At 38.2% G+C, this 21022-nt stretch overlaps 1 protein-coding gene across 1 annotated transcript; it reads right to left on the reverse strand.

Moving 5' to 3' along the window:
- Window positions 1-121: 121 nt before the first annotated feature.
- On the reverse strand, window positions 122-19891 carry LOC121735164 (brefeldin A-inhibited guanine nucleotide-exchange protein 3). Its single transcript, XM_042125845.1, has 24 exons — window positions 19567-19891; window positions 17966-18096; window positions 16950-17069; window positions 16334-16511; window positions 15454-15583; window positions 14741-14920; window positions 14366-14464; window positions 13809-14030; window positions 12982-13218; window positions 12774-12826; window positions 12462-12633; window positions 12073-12187; window positions 11449-11616; window positions 10112-10283; window positions 9698-9821; window positions 9224-9401; window positions 8782-8923; window positions 6492-6696; window positions 5168-5261; window positions 4888-5040; window positions 4366-4566; window positions 3319-3492; window positions 587-3241; window positions 122-442 (listed from the first exon to the last, which is right to left on the reverse strand). The coding sequence occupies exons 1-24, from the start codon at window positions 19649-19651 to the stop codon at window positions 251-253; spliced, it is 6180 nt and encodes a 2059-aa protein (XP_041981779.1). The 5' UTR covers window positions 19652-19891; the 3' UTR covers window positions 122-250.
- Between the last annotated feature and the right edge of the window lie 1131 nt (window positions 19892-21022).

Below are 21022 nucleotides of genomic sequence, written 5' to 3' on the forward strand. Positions count from 1 at the left end.
ACTAGCTGACGAATAAAGTCCTTTCGTTTAATAGGATGTTGAATTTAAATCGCGTTTAATGCTACTATTTTAAGCGTATCTACTAGAGATTCGGTCTCCAAATAAGAGGGGAATATTCAACTGAATTTTTCTACATTGATATTAATTGCTCTAATCGCACCTTTTAAACTTTGCATTCGTTGTCCCATCGATTTGAGTCTATTCGAGAGCTAGTCTTACTTAAAATTAATTCTATAATTGATCACAAAAATTAAGTCTTCTTGTCAAAAAATACGTTAATCCTATCGAGTAGTTGTGTGTCGGTGACAGTTTTGGCGAGCTGCACGAAGCCCGCCTGCAGCACGGGACAGATCAGGTGGAACCTCTCCAGGGGGAATGTCAACACCAGCTCCAGATACGCCATGATGATGTTCTGGAAACAGTGCTTCTGCACCTCCGTATCCTGAAATATGTTATGGTATTTGTAGCACCATGTTTAGAAAATTATCGATCTATACTTAATAATATTATTCTTAATTATGTTATCAAAACTTAAAAATCTCCATACATTTTTTTTGTAAGTATATTTGTTTTTATTAATACTTACTTTATTAATGCTTAAAGTTCTTTGCTGCTCAATTTCTGGCGGCACTGGTTGTGGTGGTATAAAAGGCTCCACTGTTTTTAGTTTATCGTATGTTGGTCCATCGCATATAATGATATTAACTTTTCTGGTATGATCTTCATTTTTATCTGCACTATTTTGCCTCACAATATTAACTTTTCTAGTATTATCTTCAGTTTTATCTGCACTACTTTGCCTGGTTCTACTTAAACTTGATTTTGATCCATCTCTAACTTTAGGAACTTTTACTTCACTTTCTGCATTTTGTTTTTGTATACATTGATTAGTTTCATCATCTGGTGTGTTTTCTTCTGGCTCCTCACATTCAATATTATCATTTTCAATATCCTTAAGATTTTCTGTGGGATCAGGAGTTTTAGAGCTTAGTTTAAAGTCTGCAAATGTGAATGGTTTTGGATTATCAACTTGGCTGTCTGGGTTTTCAGCAACATCTTCTTCGGGTGATGGAGCTACATCCTCAGTTTCAGCAATCGTTCTGTTGTTGTAATATTGTTCATAGTTATTTGAGGAATCAGAATCTTCTGAGCTACAAGAAACTCTATCTTTTATGTTAAATGAATCATCAACATCGTAATCTGTTACATTTATTAAATGCTTTACATAGTTGTTACATAAAATTTCCCAAGTTGCTTTCAGGTCAAATATGTTCATTACAAACTGATCATATTCTAAAGTCATGTTTAACGTGGTTTTATATATACTTAGGATAACACTTATATCGGCTGGTTCCAGTCTATACATAGAGACTCCACTGAAAAATATTTCTGTGAGAGCTATTATCTTAATAAGCCATGAGGATGCCGTTTGTTTGTAAAGATTAGCGGCATGGTCCAAATTAGAAACTTTTTGTACCAGAAACTTTAATCCTGGCCTCGCATCGAACTGCATTCCTCGGGAATATGATAGTTCCAAGCTTTTCAGAAGTAAATCAATATTTTTACTATTCAAAATAAACCTATAGTTACAAATGTTCGTGCCACTTTTAAAAGTATCAATAAGTATGCTGTTGATTCCGTGGAAAACATCCGAGGATGCTTGAATAAGAACAGTAGCTATTATTTGAACTAATATTTGATGAGCTAATAATCCCACAATAAGCCCTCGATTTGGTATTCTGACAGTGTAAAGATCAGGGTTTAGTGAATTTATAGATTCTTGTAGATAAATCAAATAAATGTAACTCCTGTCGTCGATTAGATTTAGATTTTGCTGTGAATTCTTTATTGTATTTTTCATCTGGTTATCTGCTTTTGGTTGGTCCGTTAAAAATACTTGCTGGGCCATAGCGTGCAATCTTACATTATCATTAACTGAACAATCTCTTCTAGCTGCTACTTTAACGATAGCTAGATCTCCATAAAAACTATTTGAATTTTCCTTGAAGGCGTAAGTTAATTGTTTCAATGGACTCAAACTAACGTTACAAGCACGATGTAAACTCGTGCAAATGATTTCCCATTGGTTATCAGTCAGGATATGTCCTGATGTTAAAATAATATGCCTTATACACGATGCCCCTAATCTAGCGACGGGCTCCTGCGGTTGCGCTATACATTCTACTAAAATCAACATTATTTGCTTTAGAGCAAAAGTAGCTTCTACACTCTCTATGGGATTTACCGTTTTATCACTATCTTTGTCCAGTCTTTCAATGTTAATTTGTTGTAAAAGGTGCAGATATGTAACGATAGTATCTGTTGTCATTCCACAACATTGCTTAAAATTTGGCATAACATTGTCCCAATTGGTATGAACGTTTGCTATTTGTCGAAGCCAATTCTGAACCGTTGGCAGTAGCAGATGATTTATACAATGGAGTCCAAAATGTGTTCCTGGGACTTCAGCAATATTCTTTAATAACTTGAATAGAGTTTCCATTGCGGCTGGTTGGTTCTTCTTGGAACATACAACCGTGGCTGAAACTAATCCTTCTATCAACACGTACCACACTTTGAGAATATTGCTCGGCTTATCCAATTTCAAAAGGCAGTTGTTGGTTGTGTTAGAAGGTGGAAGACTCGTCGACAATTTCCTATACGAAAATAGTTCTTCGTCACAATTTTCGTTCACGATATATTTTGTAACATCGAGTGAGTTACTTGGTATAATAGGATCGACCACCGATAAAGGCAAATCGCCTTTGATGCGGTTTCCTGTATTGAATATCGGACACTTTGGCATATTGTACATCATGCTAAGAATATCAGCACAGTTTTCTAAATGATACAACGCCTCTCTGCACATATCGACAATAACTTTCTCAGACTTTTCTTCGCTTAGTGGAATAAATTTGCTATTCTTGGAAAACTTTAGACTTAAACTAGGCTTGGATTGTGGAGGAGTGGCATTCTTTTTAGGCTTTCCTTCGGCTGCTTGAGTTTCCTCATAGTGAAGACCTTTGATGTGACTTAGAAGACAAAGTATACAGTCTAGTGCAGCATTGGCGAAAACGAGAGTATTGTCCGTATTTAGGAACACTTTGAATATTTCTAGGACTGCTGAATACTGACTAGCGTTATTAGCTGCTCTTAGGGTATTGAATAGGGGACGCCATCCAGATCTTATTTCCATTCTATTGGTTTCCACAAACTCGCAAATGCATGAGATGATTTGTTCCTAAAATGAAATAAGTATTTAGTAAGTTGCGATACGAAAACATTATTGGTAGGTTAGAGTTGTAGTGTAAAAAGTACCTGAATGTCATCATCACATAATTCCAAACAAAGGAGATTTTCAAACGGCTTCAAGAGCGCTTCATTGAAGTGGAAATGTGGAAGCTCTACTTGCTGGTTGAGCAATGTGGTAGCACAATCGTGAAGACATTGGATTGCCAGACTTGAAATATGGATGTCTTTGTGACAGGCAGCCTGTAAAATAAAGAAACGAGACATAAGATTAACTGCCGCAATCACAGTGGAACTTAAATTCAACATTTTGACATAAGTAAGCCCCATACATTATCCGTCAAACTTTTAATTAAATTGAAGCTTAATCATAATTTATAATTAAATATCTCTACGGTGGTTAAAGACTTATTTAATGGAAACTTGATAAATGTGTATTTGGGAGATACATTTGTGGCTTTCAGAACTTGCCTTGTTACTGAGTTACTTTATAAATACTAATCTACGTAATTTGGTACGGTTTGATTCTGGAAGTCTTCCGGCTGCAGTTATGCATTCGCCTTAATCACGTTATAATAATTTGACAAACCATAGTTAGTTCAATGAACTTTCACACCATTTGGAAATCCTATGTTTAAGAGGATACACCAGGGGCTAGAGAAATGAAAAAAAAGTACGTGTAATATCTATAGCTGTCTCCCTTACCTCAAGCCTATACCACAGATCGCGATAGAGACAACTGCAGAAAATCAACGATTCGTTGTCCCCTGATTTCTTGTCCAAAACTTAACCGATTTAAGTACTTTTTTCATTAAAGATTAAAAAAAGGCTTGAACTGTGTTCCTATGTTTTATTTTTTTTGTATAATCTAGCCAAATCTGTTTTCTGGATGTTTGAACACAGCGGAAAATCTGGCCATTTTTTTGGGTTTTTGAACGTTCATATCTTATAAATTATGAAAAAATAAGAAAACATAGGGACATTGTATTAGTGGCCGTAGATATTCAGGAAAACAATTATAACTCTACTAGCATTATCCAGGGAGGAAACAGGGGACAACGTTTGTATGGAAAAAATAGCGGTGTGGACTCCTCTTAAACACCAAATATTGCATACCTGCATAAAATGCGGCGCGACGACCGTCCATATCGCCATTCTGTGCGCGAGCGGTCGTGCGGCACGTAGGCAGCGCAGCGCGACGTCGCCGGCGCGGCACAGCGCGCGGCTCGCCTCGCCGCCCGTGACAGGCTTGCGCGGGCTGCGACGCCACCACACTGTGTTGTTGTTGGCTACATCCTGCTCCCAAGTGGAGAATAGCTGAAAGGATATATATTTTGATAAGTGCTATAATATTTTTTATTATAGCCAAAAAATGCTGAGGACAATTTCGAATACTGAAACTGGTAGCCACTAGCCCAAGATAATAAAGCAAAACAATGAAGATGAAGTGTCGAATAAAGCAAAAATCGTGTTTTGTCCCAGCCTTATTGTTGCCTTGTCAGTTTTGTTTCTGGAAATCTTTCATCATTTTACGCTGGTATTGTATTTATTTTGTAAAAGTTTTATTTCTTTGAAACAAGAAAATGTTCTTGTGGCACATAAACTACTTTTAACTTGAATTAAATTAGAATTACTTACCAATCGATGATGCTGCTGCAACAATCTCTCCAATGCCGCTCGTAATGTCGGCAGCGTGGTGGTGGCGGCGAGTCGCGTGAACAGCGCGTCGGCAGCACTCGATAACGCGCAGCACACGCGCGCGGCACTCGAACCGCTAATTACCTCCCCACTCTGAAAAGTAAACCACTGCGAGTTTCATATCTTTTATAACCTAAACTTAGACGTTATTATTTTAAATGCGTGTTTTAATGTGATGGCTGGCTGGCTTAAGCTGGCTTAAAAAACAAGAGATATTTACCTCTTGACGACAGGCTTCCACAATTTTCGCCACAGACATCTCGCTACTACTGTTATTTTCAAACACTGGCTGCAGAAAATTGAAGACGTCCACGCTGTAAAAAAATATAAACCAAAAATATATAAAAGCACTAAAATTTTCCAAACAGATTAACTAGCGACGCGATGGTAAATATAATGCGGCTGTAGAGCATGAATAACTTGGTATAAGTATTAAGTATAATAACAATCAAGCTACAATCAAGAGCATAGACCATATTAAAGCAATAACAATATAATTTATATAATATTCGATCGGGATTAAAAGACTTAAGTAGCAAAATCTCTGGTACGAAATTCTATCGTTCATACAAGACTATTCTAGTATCGTTATCATAAGCTTTTACTAATCCAATATGATAGCCACAATAATAATAAAGCTGCAAAACAGAAACTATGCAATTAAACATTACGCATTATGCATGTACATTCCAGTGGTGCGTCAGGTTAATATAATGTAAAGATATACAGAGTGTAACAAAAATAAGTGATAATACTTTAGGGTGTGTACGTCTTCCTCTTAGAGAGTTCACTGTGAAAGTAGCAGCGCTGAAAGACCAATTTTTTTTTTCACTTTTGTATGGGGAAACTCGTGACGCTCGGGCCCTTCCCCATACAAAAGTGAAAAAATTTTTTCGTCTTTCAGCGCTGCTACTTTCACAGTGAACTCTCTACAAGGAACACGTACACACCCTAAAGTATTATCACTTATTTTTGTTACACCCTGTACATCCCGGGATGTAATGTACATTAATGTGACCGTGTTGTACTGTTATATGTTTTAAATTGTAATTTTCCATCTTTTTAGTAAAAGATGGCCCCGTGCGAGTTTCTTACGCCGGTTCTTCTCGCCGGGTTAGTTCCCGAACCGGTGGTAGGCACCGTAGTATCGACGTTCGGTAAAGTTTTTGTAAAAAAATTACTCCGAATAAAAATATTTTTGATTTTGATTTTTGTTTTTGATTTTGAAACCTTGCTGCCAAATTTTGATATATTGATCCTTGTTAAAAATAAAAACGCACGTATTTTTTCTTTTATAGTCACTCAGTACTAAAATGTTGAGAAATAGCTTCCGAAAGTTATCCTAAAAAACACTACAATTAATGGACACGACGCGTCGCCCGCGTCAGCCCCGCTCATTCCCCCGCGCCAATTCCAAATGGGATAAAATATGTGATTAAAAAAAAATAACATCCAATTTTTTTTGGTTAAATGGACTCTCCTAATAATACCTAAGCCCTGGAAAACATTTGGCAGAAAGGTTTAATTGCACCCTGTATACTAACCACGTCTCATCATCCTTATCCAGCCCCAACTTCGCGTCAGCCTGGAGTATGGACACGGTTTTGCGTCCCGCCTGCATCGCCACTATCGGCGTCGCGTTGTTGCCCTGCTGACCGAACAGCGAGTGCTCGAAGCTGGATACATATTGACAGGCGGCGAATATGTGCTCCCAGCATTCTGGTGCTTTGGAGCCTAGTTCTAGGCCACCTAGAAATGGAAAAACGTATAAAATAAGTCTGCGAATATGTGCCCCCAATATTCTGGTGCTTTGGAGCCTAGTTCGGGACCACCTAGAAGTGGAATAGATAAAATTAGATAAGCATATTTGTGCGCATAAGTGTTACTAATGCTTCTTTGCGAATAGTGAATATAGGCTCCCAACATTCCGATGCTTTGGAGCGTAGTTCAAGACCACCTAGAAATGAGATAAGTAGATAGGTAAGTATAAGATAAGTATACGATAGTATCATAGTCCCAACGTTTTGGTGCTTTAAAACCGAGTTCCAGACCACACGGAAGTGGGATAGATAGGCATCAGATATCTCTGCCAAGATATGGTACCATCAAGGAAATTGATTCCTAGGCAGTTGACAGACCAACGTCATTTGGTCGGAGTGTATTTTAGTTACTTTCATAGTATTATGTCCTACGGCATTTTGCTGTGGGGCAATGCTGCAGATATAAATACAATTTTTGTGCTGCAGAAGCGAGCTGTTCGGGCAATCTATAAGCTAGCCCGTAATACTTCACTTAGAGAAAAATTTAAGGAAACTGGAATCTTAACTGTTGCTTCTCAATATGTCCTACCAAATGTATTATATGTTAAAAAGACGCCTCCGTGGTCCAGTGGTTCAGAGCTCGGCTCTTGACTCGGAGGTCGTGGGTTCGATTCCCGCGTTGGAAACATGTTATTTCCAAGTTTGGTTAGGATAATGCAGGCTGATCACCTGATTGTCTGACAAGTAAGATGATCCATGCGTCGGATGGGCATGTAAAAAGTCGGTCCTGCGCCTGATCTCTCGCCAGTCGTGTCGGTCTCGGTCGGAATAGAGAGTGCTCTTGTGTACTGTGCACACACTTGGGCACTATAAAATTACTCCTGCGTAGCTGGCCTGGTTTCAATGAAACTGGCCACCGTCACCGAAATCGGTGTGGGAGCTATTATACAGTGTGTCACAAAAATAAGTGATAATACTTTAGGGTGTGTGCGTGTTCCTTGTAGAGAGTTCACTGTGAAAGTAGCAGCTCTGAAAGACGAAAAAATTTTTTCACTTTTGTATGGGCAAGGGTCCGAGCGTCACGAGTTTCCCCATACAAAAGTGAAAAAAAATGTTGGTCTTTCAGTGCTGCTACTTTCACAGTCAACTCTATACAAGGAACACGTACACACCCTAAAGTATTATCACTTATTTTTGGTACACCCTGTATATGTTAAAAAGAATATATATCAATTCACGAAAAAATGTGATACCCATGGGAGAAATACTCGTAATAAACATAAGCTTGAAATTCCGGTGACTAGACTTACTAAAGTCAAAAATTCTTTTAAAGGTCAATGTATGTATACGATACGCCTTTATAATAAGATCCCAGAAAACGTTCAAAATCTGTCAATTAATAAATTTAAAAAAGTTGTTAAAGAACGTTTGTGTACCAAAGCATACTATAAGGTTACTGATTTCATGAATTATCATTCATGAAATCAGTACACCGTGGGAATAAGGTCGCCCCCTGCAGAGCTGTTTCTGTATATCATTTTATTGTAATATTGTACACTGGTTGTATTTAGTTTTTTTATTTTTTATTTAGTCATATTGACATTGTAATTTTCCATCTTTTTGGAAAAATATGGCCCCGTGCGAGTTTCTTACGCCGGTTCTTCTCGCCGGGTCAGTTCCCGAACCGGTGGTAGGCCCCAGTAGCAACAACATTCGAAAAATGTTTGAAAAAAACTTATTCTGAATAAATTTTTTTGACTTTGACTTTGGAGCATGTCAATTCAATGTTATTCGTGATCAGTCGGCTGGGTTTGACAAACTACGTAGGTCCCCCATCTGCCTAGGAATCAACTTCTCTGATAGTACATCTGTTAATAGATCAAAAGCATCACACCCATAATCTATACTAATATTATAATTGTATGTGAATATGTAAATATTATACTACTAATCGCTTGCATACAATGGAATAAATGGAGATGGAGTAAAAATTACCAAAAAAAAATCGCCGTAATTGCTAAATTATCAAGGACAATTCTTAATGGTACAATAAAGGTTCTCATCTGCTATTTACCTGATATAAGAATATCCAATGATAACGCGTGTGTGGATAATATTTTGCCATTCGCTGGTTGTGATATCGCGGAGTTTGCGAGGAGAGCCAGAATGCTGCTGCATCGATTTTGAAGATTCAACGTTGTGCTGATTCTTGCCGCCTGGAAATATTTTTAAAATGGATACTCTGTCTCTTTCACTTGCGTACGAGTATATTGCTATCTCGTTTCCACAGGTTCTTGGTAGGAGCGTAATCTTCGTGCGTAAGTACAAGAGACAAGCAGCGTCTTCAGACAAGCACTGTCTACATTGTTAGTACAATTGATTTAAAGGCAGTTGACAGATTTATGTTGTTTGGTTGAGCTATGCCAATCTCAATGTTAGCCATGTAGTAAACGCCATCTGCCTATGAATCAATTTATCTGATAGTAAGTGCTTCACAACCGGACTTCAGACCTTACCTTATGTAATCCCTCCAAGCACTGTATGGTGAGTCCCTCCCACGCTATTCTCTTCCTCTTTCCGAAAGTTTTGATCTTCTTCGATATCATTCCTTGTAACTTGTTCTTTCTGTTCCTATACCCTGTGAGCGGCACGCTCAGCACTGTCACCATCGAGTCCCAGATACACGTTAAAATTCTAAAAAGAATAATCATGGTATTAATTAAGATTGTTGTAAGAATATTGAAAATTGTTTTTTATTTTTACCAAATACATGATTTGGTTTATTACATTGTGAATGAATTCTAATTGTGCCAAAAATGGATGAAGGTCAAGTCCATGTGTGATCATTCATTCAACAATGAATGATCACACCTGGACATGTTACAGTTTTAGAAATAATGGACTGCTATGTTATTTTTTATAGTAAGTAGACCTTCAGAGTGAGCCATGTAGTTAAATGAATTTCATTGTTTGTAACATTTTGTCAGTACCTCCTAGCCCATCGGAGGCTCGCTTGATGTTGCTGAGTATCGTTGGTGTTGTTGTAGATCATGGAAGCCTCTTTCAGTTTTTGCCAATCAGACATTACTGGATTCTGATCTAATCCACCGAGATCTGTTGAAGTAAGATTTTTTAATATGGTAAATATGTAGGTATCAAGTATAAAATCAACATGATTTAAAAAAAAAACCCTTAAAATGGAGCAGTGAGCGAGCTGATGGTAAAGAACTTTTGCCAAGAATAGACTTATGATAAAATCATCCAAGATATGAATTTTCCTGATATTGGTACTGATGATTTTTAATCATTACAAGTAAAAACCTTCATAGCAAATTATTATTTATTAAGTACCTACAAATCTATTGAAGGTAGAGATATATGTAATTTTTATTCAACAACAATACCTGATAGTAAATGTATGAGGGGATGTTCAGCCGTCGGCACATCCTTCAGCAGGTCCGTCGCCAGCACCTGCTGGTACAGCTCCCGGAGCCACGTCGCTGACAGGTACACCAGCACGCCGCTGTTCTGGACTTCATCCACGAACTGGTCCTCTGTTAATGGTACTTGGTTCTTCTGGAAGTTTATGTTTTATTTTCCAAAATGTTCAATGATTACTGTGATTATTAAACTAGGTTCTCTAACGGCAAACATGAAACCGGGGGAGACTCCGGAACGAAGTGCGTCACGTAGCCGTCAACACGTGACAAAGTGTAGTTTTAAGTAGGTATATAATTATAATATGTATGTTAGTCCTTAAGGTATTTATTATAATATGAATATGTAAGTTAGTCTGTAAGGTATTTATATTATGGGCCTATATGCCTGAAATAAATGGTCAAATAAATAAATATATTTAGGGTATGCTCACCTATATACAAAAAATATTAATTTTTAAATATAAAATATATATTTTTACCATGTTCATTTTATTTTAGAAATATTATAAGCAACGATATAATTTCAAAAATAATCAAATATTTTATTATCTTCATACGTAACTGAAAGAAGAAAATTCAGCTTTTCTTAAAAATTTGAAAGTTCAAAAGGTCTCAATTTCTTTAAAAGCAAACTTTTTGAGTTAAAATCACTGATTCTATAATTAATTAGGTGTAATACATCCAAATAGGGTACAGTTACACAGAGCTCAGGCTCAACAACCATGTTGACTGTACCGCGGCCGGGGCGACTCCGCATCGGCATGATTTTTGTGCCCAATGATGCCGATGCGGAGTCGGCCCGGCAGCGGTACATTGCGGCTAGTGGACGTGGCACCCGATGAGGCGATGCTGGCTGGCGCGGTGCGGAGGGGCGGGGAGCGATGATGATGGAGGCGTAGGCGATGGGTACCGACTACCGCCACGAGTGTAATCATGCTATTATATTTTAATTCACGTTTTTTTTTTACTTTTTTTTTATTTTAAACAGACTTACGCATTTCGATCACAGTTTACCAACAACAAAAAATGTTTTTGTATTTTCAAATACTCGATTACATACAGAAGTAAATAGAAGCATTTACTTAATTGAGAAAAGACACAGAAAGAAGATAATCTACCAAACTTATTTTAAACAGACTTACGCATTTCGAACACAGTTTACCAACAACAAAAAATGTTTTTGTATTTTCAAATACGCGATTACAGACAGAAGTAAATAGAAGCATTTAATTGAGACAAGACACAGAAAGATGATAATCTATGTACTAAACAATTGCTGCGTGATTTTTTGCGTAGCTTACATCATCATCAGTATAGTATCTTGCCCGACGTTGCTTCAGTGTAAGCAGCAGAGCCGCGTAAGTGGCGAGGTAGACTCCGTCGGCGTTCATGATGCAGGCGGTAGCCGGCGGCTGCGACGCGTTGTGCTGACAGCATTTTGATGCAAACTCTTGCATTGATTCGTCGATCTACAATAAGTTTTTTTTCATATACAAAAATAAGTGATAATACCTTAGGGTGTGTACGTGTTCCTTGTAGAGAGTTCACTGTGAAAGTAGCAGCGCTGAAAGACGATTTTTTTTCACTTTTGTATGGGCAAGGACCCGAGCGTCACGAGTTTCCCAATACAAAAGTGAAAAAAAATGTAGGTCTTTCAGCGTTGCTACTTTCACAGTGAACTCTCTACAAGGAACATGTACACACCCTAAACTCTAAAGTATTATCACTTATTTTTGTTACACCCTGTATAAGTTAAAACAGTTTATTCTTTCGCAGGTAAAATCTTGTAATATTTGCTTCTTATGGTATGCCACGGAAGTCTGCAAAAATGTGATAATCTTAACTTTTTTAGACTTTTTCTTTCAAGTTAAATTAGGTATACTTTTTTGTATTTACAACAACAATAACGTTAGGTGATGCGTTACCTCAATACAAGTCCTTAGTACTAGAAGTCTCGGTAACAACGAGACTTGCAGTGTTTTGACGAACTGCCGCGCGTTGTGTCTTTCGAGATCCACGTTACATTCTGTGATTGTGCATCTACAAGAAATTTCCTGTTATAATCATTCATTTCATTAATGACCAGCTTAGCCAGATCAGCATCATTATAATAATCTTATGTTATCTTTAGCTCAGCAATATCATTAACTACCTTCATCCTCATCATTTTATTTACGTCATCCATTACTTTTTCTACTTGGTCTCTTTAAACTGGTCTACATCTTTCAGTCTTTGGACTAATTTATTATTATCTAATTTATTTAAGGCTCTTATTTATCTAGATGTAATTTCAAACATTACTTGACAATATTACCTTCCTAGATTTAAAGTTTTGGGAATGGACTTATTCTTCTCATTGTAGTCGTTTTCTGGACTAGATTTGGGTGAGGCAGGGTTGTTAGCTCGTGAGGGTAGAAAGACATTGTCAGCATCCGAATCAGCCTCGGCCTCGCTTCCAGAGCTTATGTTCTCTGGACCAGATGTGTCTGAAATTATAATAATGTTATTGTTATGTAGTTGGGCAGTCCAGGTTTGGGTAAGTTGATTGAAAATATTTTTGGTGTAAATAGTAATAGTAGTAGTGGTGTAAGTTATGGCCTTGGCCTTAGGCAAAATAATTACTCACCCGAGGAATCGTGCTCTTTCGCGTTATTGCTTTGCAAAACAGCTATAACATCCCTGCAAGAAATATGTGTTGTTAACGATCATACTCAATACAAAAAGTATCTTTGTAAGATCTCTTTGCTTTTTTCATTTGTCTGTATGTTTGTCCGTTTACATTTTGCATAATCATATATCAACTAAAAGGAATACTCAGAGGAACATGTATTTACCTATAAGGGCTCGGCAGCCTGGCCAATGTCTGATAAGTGAGTGGTCCAGTGTAGTCAGCATCTTGGAGCTTTGGCCAATGGCTCATGATGAGAGCAGCCACGTCCGCAGACATGTACTCCACGGACCCCGAGCAGAGCTTCTCTAGAGCATCCAGGAGAGAGAACACGCATTCCACTGCTGCTGCTACCACGTCAGGATTACCGCTGCGCCCGCACTCTTCTATACCGTCCATTATGCTGAAATAAACGTCTTTTATTATTTGCCTATGGTACAGGTGATGGTTACAAACTTTGAAATTGTATAGTACAAAGTGTTTTGAGTTGCCTCTTATTGCCTGTCAAGAAAGTGAAGAAATTAAAAAGTGGCAACATCGTAGTGTCATCCCTTTCAAATCAATATAAGAAAAAAGGGATGACACTACGATGTTGCCACTTTTTAATTTCTTCACTTTCTTGACGGACTATAGTTTAAACCACGGTAGATAGATATCTACCATGGATGAACATTTAAACTTATAAGCAATACAAATGTATTGCTTATGAGTTTAAAATATTATGTTCAAAGAATGACTAATACCCAATTCCAAAAGTTTAGTAATGCTTTACTACAATACTTAACTTGAATGTTGTCAAAAGATGGAAGTCAGAAATAACACAGATTTGAGCGTGGATCTGGCTAGACCATTCGGCAGGAATCATCAAGATAGGCTTATTTGGATGATTCTTGTACCTATATCATTGTATATTAAATCGAACTCCTGAAAGCTTTGTTGCCTTTAAAAGACAATTAAGTCTCAGATGCATAGAATGATAAATAATATACTCACAGTCTCAATATAGCCATATCATCACTGGGTTTCTCCTGGTCCCTCTTAAGCAGCACCAGCTGGCACAATCTCTGTGGATTCTGGAGCAGTTCCCTCGCGCTGCGCAGCGGTTCCGTGCGGTGTGGTGCAGGGGGGTATAACAGCATGCGGTGGTAGAGAGCTTCTAGCACCGGTCGTAGTGTGGACGTGGAACCGACGAGACGGACGAGCTGGTTGGCTATGCTGTGGAGAGTATAATATTAGATGAATCGATTCATGGAAATATGGCGAATCTACGCATAACCTTAGTTATTTAGTCGTCTTTAAATATCAAGTCGACAGATATCACAAATACATTTATCTCATGATTATGATTGACTTGAAATTGAACATTGTGTGGTGTGAAATGTTACCTCGTGTTGCATTTCCTTTTAGCGCATATAAATTTCATAGGTTTGTCCAGCTTAATTAATACCTACTAGATCAATGAATGATAATCAATCCATCTGGCATAATATTGTCTCTATACTAATTTAGGGATGCAATTCCAAACCCAAACATTTTTTTCATTTCAATACCTGTAAATAGCTTTAGCCTGTTTGCTGTTGAAGCTCGGAGCTGACACCAGCGCGCCTGATCCTCGGCCGGAGTCATCAACCAAGTGACCTTCGTGTTCTCTGTAAACACTGAATTTGTAAATTTCAAATCCCACAAGAGAAAATCGAAATTCTTGCTTTCCTTCCTTTATGAAATATGGTAATATAGCAAGTACTGAGGTTATGAAACCTTTGCTCCTTCACCTTCCATTAACGCTATTTTGAACAAAGCAAATGCAGAGTTTTTCATAACATTTATGTAAATCTTTTACCTACCATCAATTTACATTCTCACTTCAAGAGAATTTTAGTGATCCACCATCTTTCATAATAATGTCAAATCCAATCACAATTTACCTGGCTTTAATATTCTTATCTACACGCGGTGTGCCCAGAAACGATATGAGTGAGGGGCAGAACTTCTGCCACAGGAAGGTGGTGAAGTGAGGGTTCCCACTGACCCTCTCTGACAGACTGGACATCAACGTCAGGAGACACTCCAGGAAGAAGAGAGCGAGGGCATTTTGCTTGGGGATCCTGGAAAAGATTTGGATGTTACAGAATTTAATATCAAAGAATTTGCTGTACTCTACCGGCTGGGTTTGACCAACACAGGTCCGCCATGTGCCTATGAATTAACTTGTGTGATAGCACAAGCAGATGGAGCTCTAAGTGATGAGAAGCTCAGCTGACAGATCTTAACTAACGTTGGCTTTACATAGTCTGACGAAATAACGTGGGTCCGTTATCTGCCTATGAATCAATTTTTCTGATGGTGCGTTCAAATGAATATTATCCGGTAAAGTTATTCACGCATGCACCAACAACAATAGCAACAACAATTGCGACAGCAATATTGATACTGTAACAAGGTCCAGGATCAATCGATTGCAGCTTTGGGTCAGCAAAGTTTAAAAACGGTATATTCGAGGACGTTTGATGCTACTGATTGATCACCGGGTACTAGCGATTTGGTGGCACTTGCTGGTGGTAGTGGCTCTCAAAGTAAATCAACCTTAAATAATCCTAGTTACGTCGAAAACCCTCGAACCCACAATGTTCATACTCACAGCTGTGTCTCCGACAGTCTACTGCACAGGTACTGTATGACAGGTATGACCTCGCTGTAGCAGCCCACGGCTACCAGGTGGTTCCGGCCCAGAGGAGACGACTCTGTCAGCAATTCTTGGTACTCCTCGTCTGCAAAAAATAGTTAATTTCTTTATTGTGAAGTTTCGCATTTTTGTGGTCATCCTTCCAAATGTAAAGCTTCTTGTATTTCTTCTGTATCTGTAGTTAAGTTAATAATAATAATAATAATTTATCTTTATTTCAGACCAAATAGCCCATAATGTAGCCTAACAGTTACACTTACAAAACAAAAAAATAAAAAATAACAACAGATGTGTTAGTAGCTTGGTTAGTATACAATAATAATAATTAAGAGTTAGTATTTGTTAGTAAATTACTTTAACCTATTTCTTATTACTACTGAGGTGTACACTTGTCCAGTATTTTTGAAACGGGCTGTCAATTTTTCCAGCCAACGTTCTGAGGATACTGTTGGTACTATTTCTAAGTCTTACCATTGTCTTTTACGAGTTATGGCAAAGAAATCATCAATTCTAGCCTGTGCAAACATCGTGGATGCGCTACAATCCCGTGGCTTTCCCAGCAGTATCCTCAGCGCGTCATTGTACTGGATTCGGAGAGCGTTGTAAGCCCGTTGTTAATGACAGTAGCCTAAATGGCTTATGCCTAAAGTGTTCTACCTGACTGTTCTGTATTAATAATCCGCAATTAGTTGCGTTTAAATTACATGTTACTAATCGAATCTTTTGCACCCACAATGAAATCGCTACGCTCCTACTTGAATGCATGATTGAATGGAGCAGGTTCAAGAGATGAATTTCTACCCAAGACTTTGTAGGCGATGTAATGATTGCTCACCCAGCTGAGCACAATACGCCCGCAATATCTGCGCAGCGGCTGCTCGTGCTGCGGCGGCGACGGGTGGCGCGCACGAGGCCGCTTCGCCGCAACGCCCGCACGCCCACACACATAGTCGCCCGTTCAGCGTGCGCCGGGGTGATAATGCCATGGATAGGTAGAGGCGGAATATCTGGACCTGGTAGACAACGTTAGGTTTTTCTATCGTCATCAGATCCACCAAATATTCTCAACAATGGAACTTAGGTGCCACGCAACTCGCAACAATTTTAAACCTAAGCTACGATCGTACTCTTGACATGCTTTTGTGTAAGAGACTTTGACCTTGTTGATGCCGAGACTAGAGCAGCAACTATACAGAAAACTCGCATGTATGGCCTTGCTCAAAATTTGAAATGCAAATGGTATTAAAAAGTGCATGCTATTGATATTATTGATCGATGATCATTGATAGTTACTTTCTAGGCTTACACAGTGCCGGTGTTAGCACTACCAGCGCCCTAGGCGAGATTACTTCAGCGCCCAGGGTGCTGGTAGTTCTAAAAAAGGGGGTATCCTTTTTGTTTGCCTTTGGCGCCCTGGGCCGTCCATCGCCCAATGCCGCTATTGGGCTTACCTGTGTGTCAGGCTGGTGGTAGCCGACGGATGTGGTGGCGCAGAGCAGCTGCGAGGGCAGCCACAGTGAGTCGTCCTCCGGCTCGATGCCGCGGTGGAACCGGTCATCGCGCAATATCTTCTGCGGGATTCAGGAGAGTACTTATTAGAATGTAGCTCGTAACCTTGATATTTATAACATCTACGTTAGTTAGTAATTTATATATACCATCGAGGAAATTGATTCCTAGGCAGTTGACAGACCAACGTCATTTGGTCGGATCATGTCAATTCAATGTTGTGATCTGTCGGCTGGGTTTGACACAACGCGACTAAACTACGTAGGTCCCCCATCTGCCTAGGAGTCAACTTCCCTGATAGTACATACAAGATGTAACAAAACTAAGTGCAGAGGAAAAGTAGTAACGCTGAAAGAGTAACTTTTATTAAACATTTGTATGGGCAAATAAATACCTGGACGCTGCCCCCTGGGGTGCTTGCCCATCATATCACCAAAAAAATTCGCATGTTTAGCGCTGCTACTTTCACAGTGAATTCTATATATTAGGGGCACAGACACACCCTTAAGTATTTTCACTTAGTTTTGTGTTATAGTCCAGGACAACTTAGCTCACAAAAGTAGAATTAGAGCAAAGACCACGAAGATCGCATCAGCGTAGAACGTGCGAAGTAGACTGATAATTTGAGAAAACTCACAGGGGTTTCCTGTGACTTTGCGGAAACGCTTGTGGCAAATGAGCGCAAGCGACCGGTCGTCGCGTCGTCGGAGCGTAGCTGGCCTAAATGAAACCGGCTACCATCACCGTAACCGGTGTGGGAGCTACCACAAACGGGAGGTCGTTGGAGTATGTAAAAATCTATAGGGGATCCTATGTAATGTGAACGTTTCGTGACTGAATGAACATGAAAATCCTTAAGCGTTCCTCAATTTTATATTATGTTCATCAGGCTTCTGAAACCTTGGAACGCTTCCCTATTTTATACTTCCTGATCATCACCAGGTTGAAATGGCCTTACATGAAAGCCCTGGAGCGCGTATGCGACGAGTCGGGGGCGCTTGGTCTCGAGCGCGGCCTGCAGCGGCAGCAGGCACGCCCGCCGCAGCTCGAACGACGCCCGACGGCTGCTTTCTTGCAAACATAATACCTCTGCGAAACAATACCAACCAACAATACATTGATGACCTCTGTGGCTCAATTGGTGGGCCGTTGGTAGCACAAGCCGGGGGTCGCGAGTTCGAATCCCGCCAACGGAACAAAAAGTTTTCAAAGTTCCTGGGTCATGGATGTGTATTAAATATGTGTATCATATTATAATAAAAATCTTAAATACATGTATAGTATAAAGTATTAAATATATTTCCGTTGTCTGGTACCTGTAACACAAGTCCTTCAGGTACTTAGCATGGGGCCAGACTGACGTGGTGTGAAGCGTCCATAGATATTATTATTATTATGTTTTTTCTTTGATTTTCTCGGTTTTCACCGGCATACTGGTATGTACGGGCCAAAGCCAAGTACATACCAGGTAAGTACTTTAAAATTTAAATGTTTAAATTGTGAGTATGAATGGGAGATGTGTCAGGAGAAGGATGATGTATTGTATGATGAGGTTGTGAAACTATATTATATTGTGATGTATGTATATAAGAATTTGTTTGTGTTTGTCGTGTATCGTGAACTGTAAGTTCACTGTCTGTTTGTAAAAACTATCTTACGATACGGTAAGTGTTCAAAATTACTGCCTTTTGCATCAAATAAAGTAAACTATGGGAAAGTTGAAGGGTATCAAGGGATGTAAATAGGTAGCTGAATAGGGATTATACCTGTAGTTGATATTACTATTGGTACTATTGTTACCTTTTGCAGGTTCCAGAGACGGGCTATTTCGTCTTTAAGTTCAATATATTTTGTTAGTTTTTCAGCTTTTGTAGTTTGTAAATTATGAGTGTTAGGTATGGCTATGTCGATTTTATCTACTAGTGTAATATCTGGTCTGTTGTAATGTATAGTTCTGTCAGTCAGTATAGTTCGGTCGAAATAGAGTTTGGTGGCGGCGTTATCGAGTGTATTTTGAGGCTTGTATTTATAATATGGTTCTAGGTCAGTAATAAAATGTCGTTGTTGGGCGAGTCTCTGATAGATTATACTTGCAACTTGATCATGTCGATGTTTATAGTCAGTCTGTACGATTGTTCTGCAAGCTCCTGTAATGTGTTGAATGGTTTCCGGGCAACTATGACATTTTCTGCAACTGTCTGTCGTAAGAGTCTGTGGGTACGCAACCCTAAAAACGAATCCAAGTCCTTTACGAGACAAAAAGACAATCCCCAAAATTCAACATTTATTTTCCAAGTTTCGGTTTATGAGTAGAAAGATCTTGGCTGCCTTTGTATTTACCCGACTGCCAGGAGGGTTATTGTTCTATGGTAAAGACTAGCGCCTAAGCTAGATTTTAATAAATGAAGTGTCAATAGGTTTCGTAATAATATCCTGCATAACATAGACTACATAATCAGAATAGGCATGGAATAGGCCCTTTATTTTTTTAGAATTTGAGTAAAAATAATATACTTAATATTATTAAAACAATTTTCTTATTTACGTAAAATCCCTTACCTAGTGCTTCCTGACATGATTTTTTCAAACTACTCAACTTCGGGCCAGTGGCTTCTTTAAATATATCCTGCAGGAGTTCTTCCATATCAACCGAAAGCACAACACATTTTTACAACTACCACTACTAAAACAAACCTGTTTCCAGTAAAACAAACACTATTTCTACTAAAATTACGCAGTAGTATCCACCGTGGGTGTTAGTTATCTGACTGATACTGGGCATGTCCGTAGAAAAATCAATACTTTGACTCATTTTGTAGCAACAGGTTGCTGCATTGTGATTTTCAAATTTGTATTTATTCGAAGAATACCTACGATTTTTGTATTTTTTACTATTGTATCGGGTGATTTTAAAGTAGGTAATAGCAAATCTGGAATTAACCATGTTATTTTTTTAAAAGTGGATTATTTTTAATTCAGAGCTTTATATTTTTAATAATAAAATACAAAGGCATGAAAAAAGAAATATAATTTTTAACACTCAATTTTACTAATTCTAGTTAAGTCTTGTTTTACTAATCTAGTTTTTACTAAGTATGTAGGCGGGTGCAGTTGAGCCAGTAATCTCAAATACGATGTTGCTTTTAAAATTGTTCAGGCGCTTAGAATGACAAAAATTTAACGAAATATCTTGTCTTTTCTGAACGAAATATCTTGTATTTTCATAATAACCTAAGCCTAGTCTTGGTGACGTCATTTTAATGTGACGAAGTGGTCGCCATGTTGTGACGTCACCGTATATTAAACAATTATTGTGCGTTACGTAGAGTCGTATCGTAGCGAATCTATATCTTATATCTTTAAATGAATTATATAATTGGAATCTCGGAATCGGCTCCAACGATTTTTATGAAATTTGGTATAATAGGAGGTTTCGGGGGCGATAAATCGATCTAGCTAGGAATCATTTTTAGAAAATGACATTTTATTCGTGTTCTATCGTGTTTCGTGTTGTAGCAAAGCTCGGTGAAATAGCTAGTAGTAATATTATATTTGAACCCTTATACCATAGAATGTTATAATTATAAGTTTTTATTAATTTTATTTTCATTACTTTGTGGAGTCTTGGGATACATTACATTGATAAATTAAACAACACACATTGACGCAATTTTTATTGTAATTATTTATTGTGTTTTATATAAAAACAAACAGATATACAGTAAGCTTTACGACTAGATCCATTTGTGTCACACCGCACTGCCACTTTATAGCCATTTATAACGCACATAAAAAAAGAAAATATTCTTAATTCAAAAATAAACAATCCAGGAAACATTCCATTTTCAAACCTTAGTATAATTAATAGGGAAACAAACGATCGGTTATACAGAACTTAACAATTATTACTGAAAATAAAGAACGCTTACCTTATAAATATAGCTTAAATAATTAGCTGAAACCAGCTATGTATTCGGTAAATAATTTTATCAATGGTTGTTGCAATGAAACTAGT

This window comes from Aricia agestis, chromosome 17, assembly GCF_905147365.1.
Source record: "Aricia agestis chromosome 17, ilAriAges1.1, whole genome shotgun sequence".
NCBI classification, from domain to species: Eukaryota; Metazoa; Arthropoda; class Insecta; order Lepidoptera; family Lycaenidae; genus Aricia; species Aricia agestis.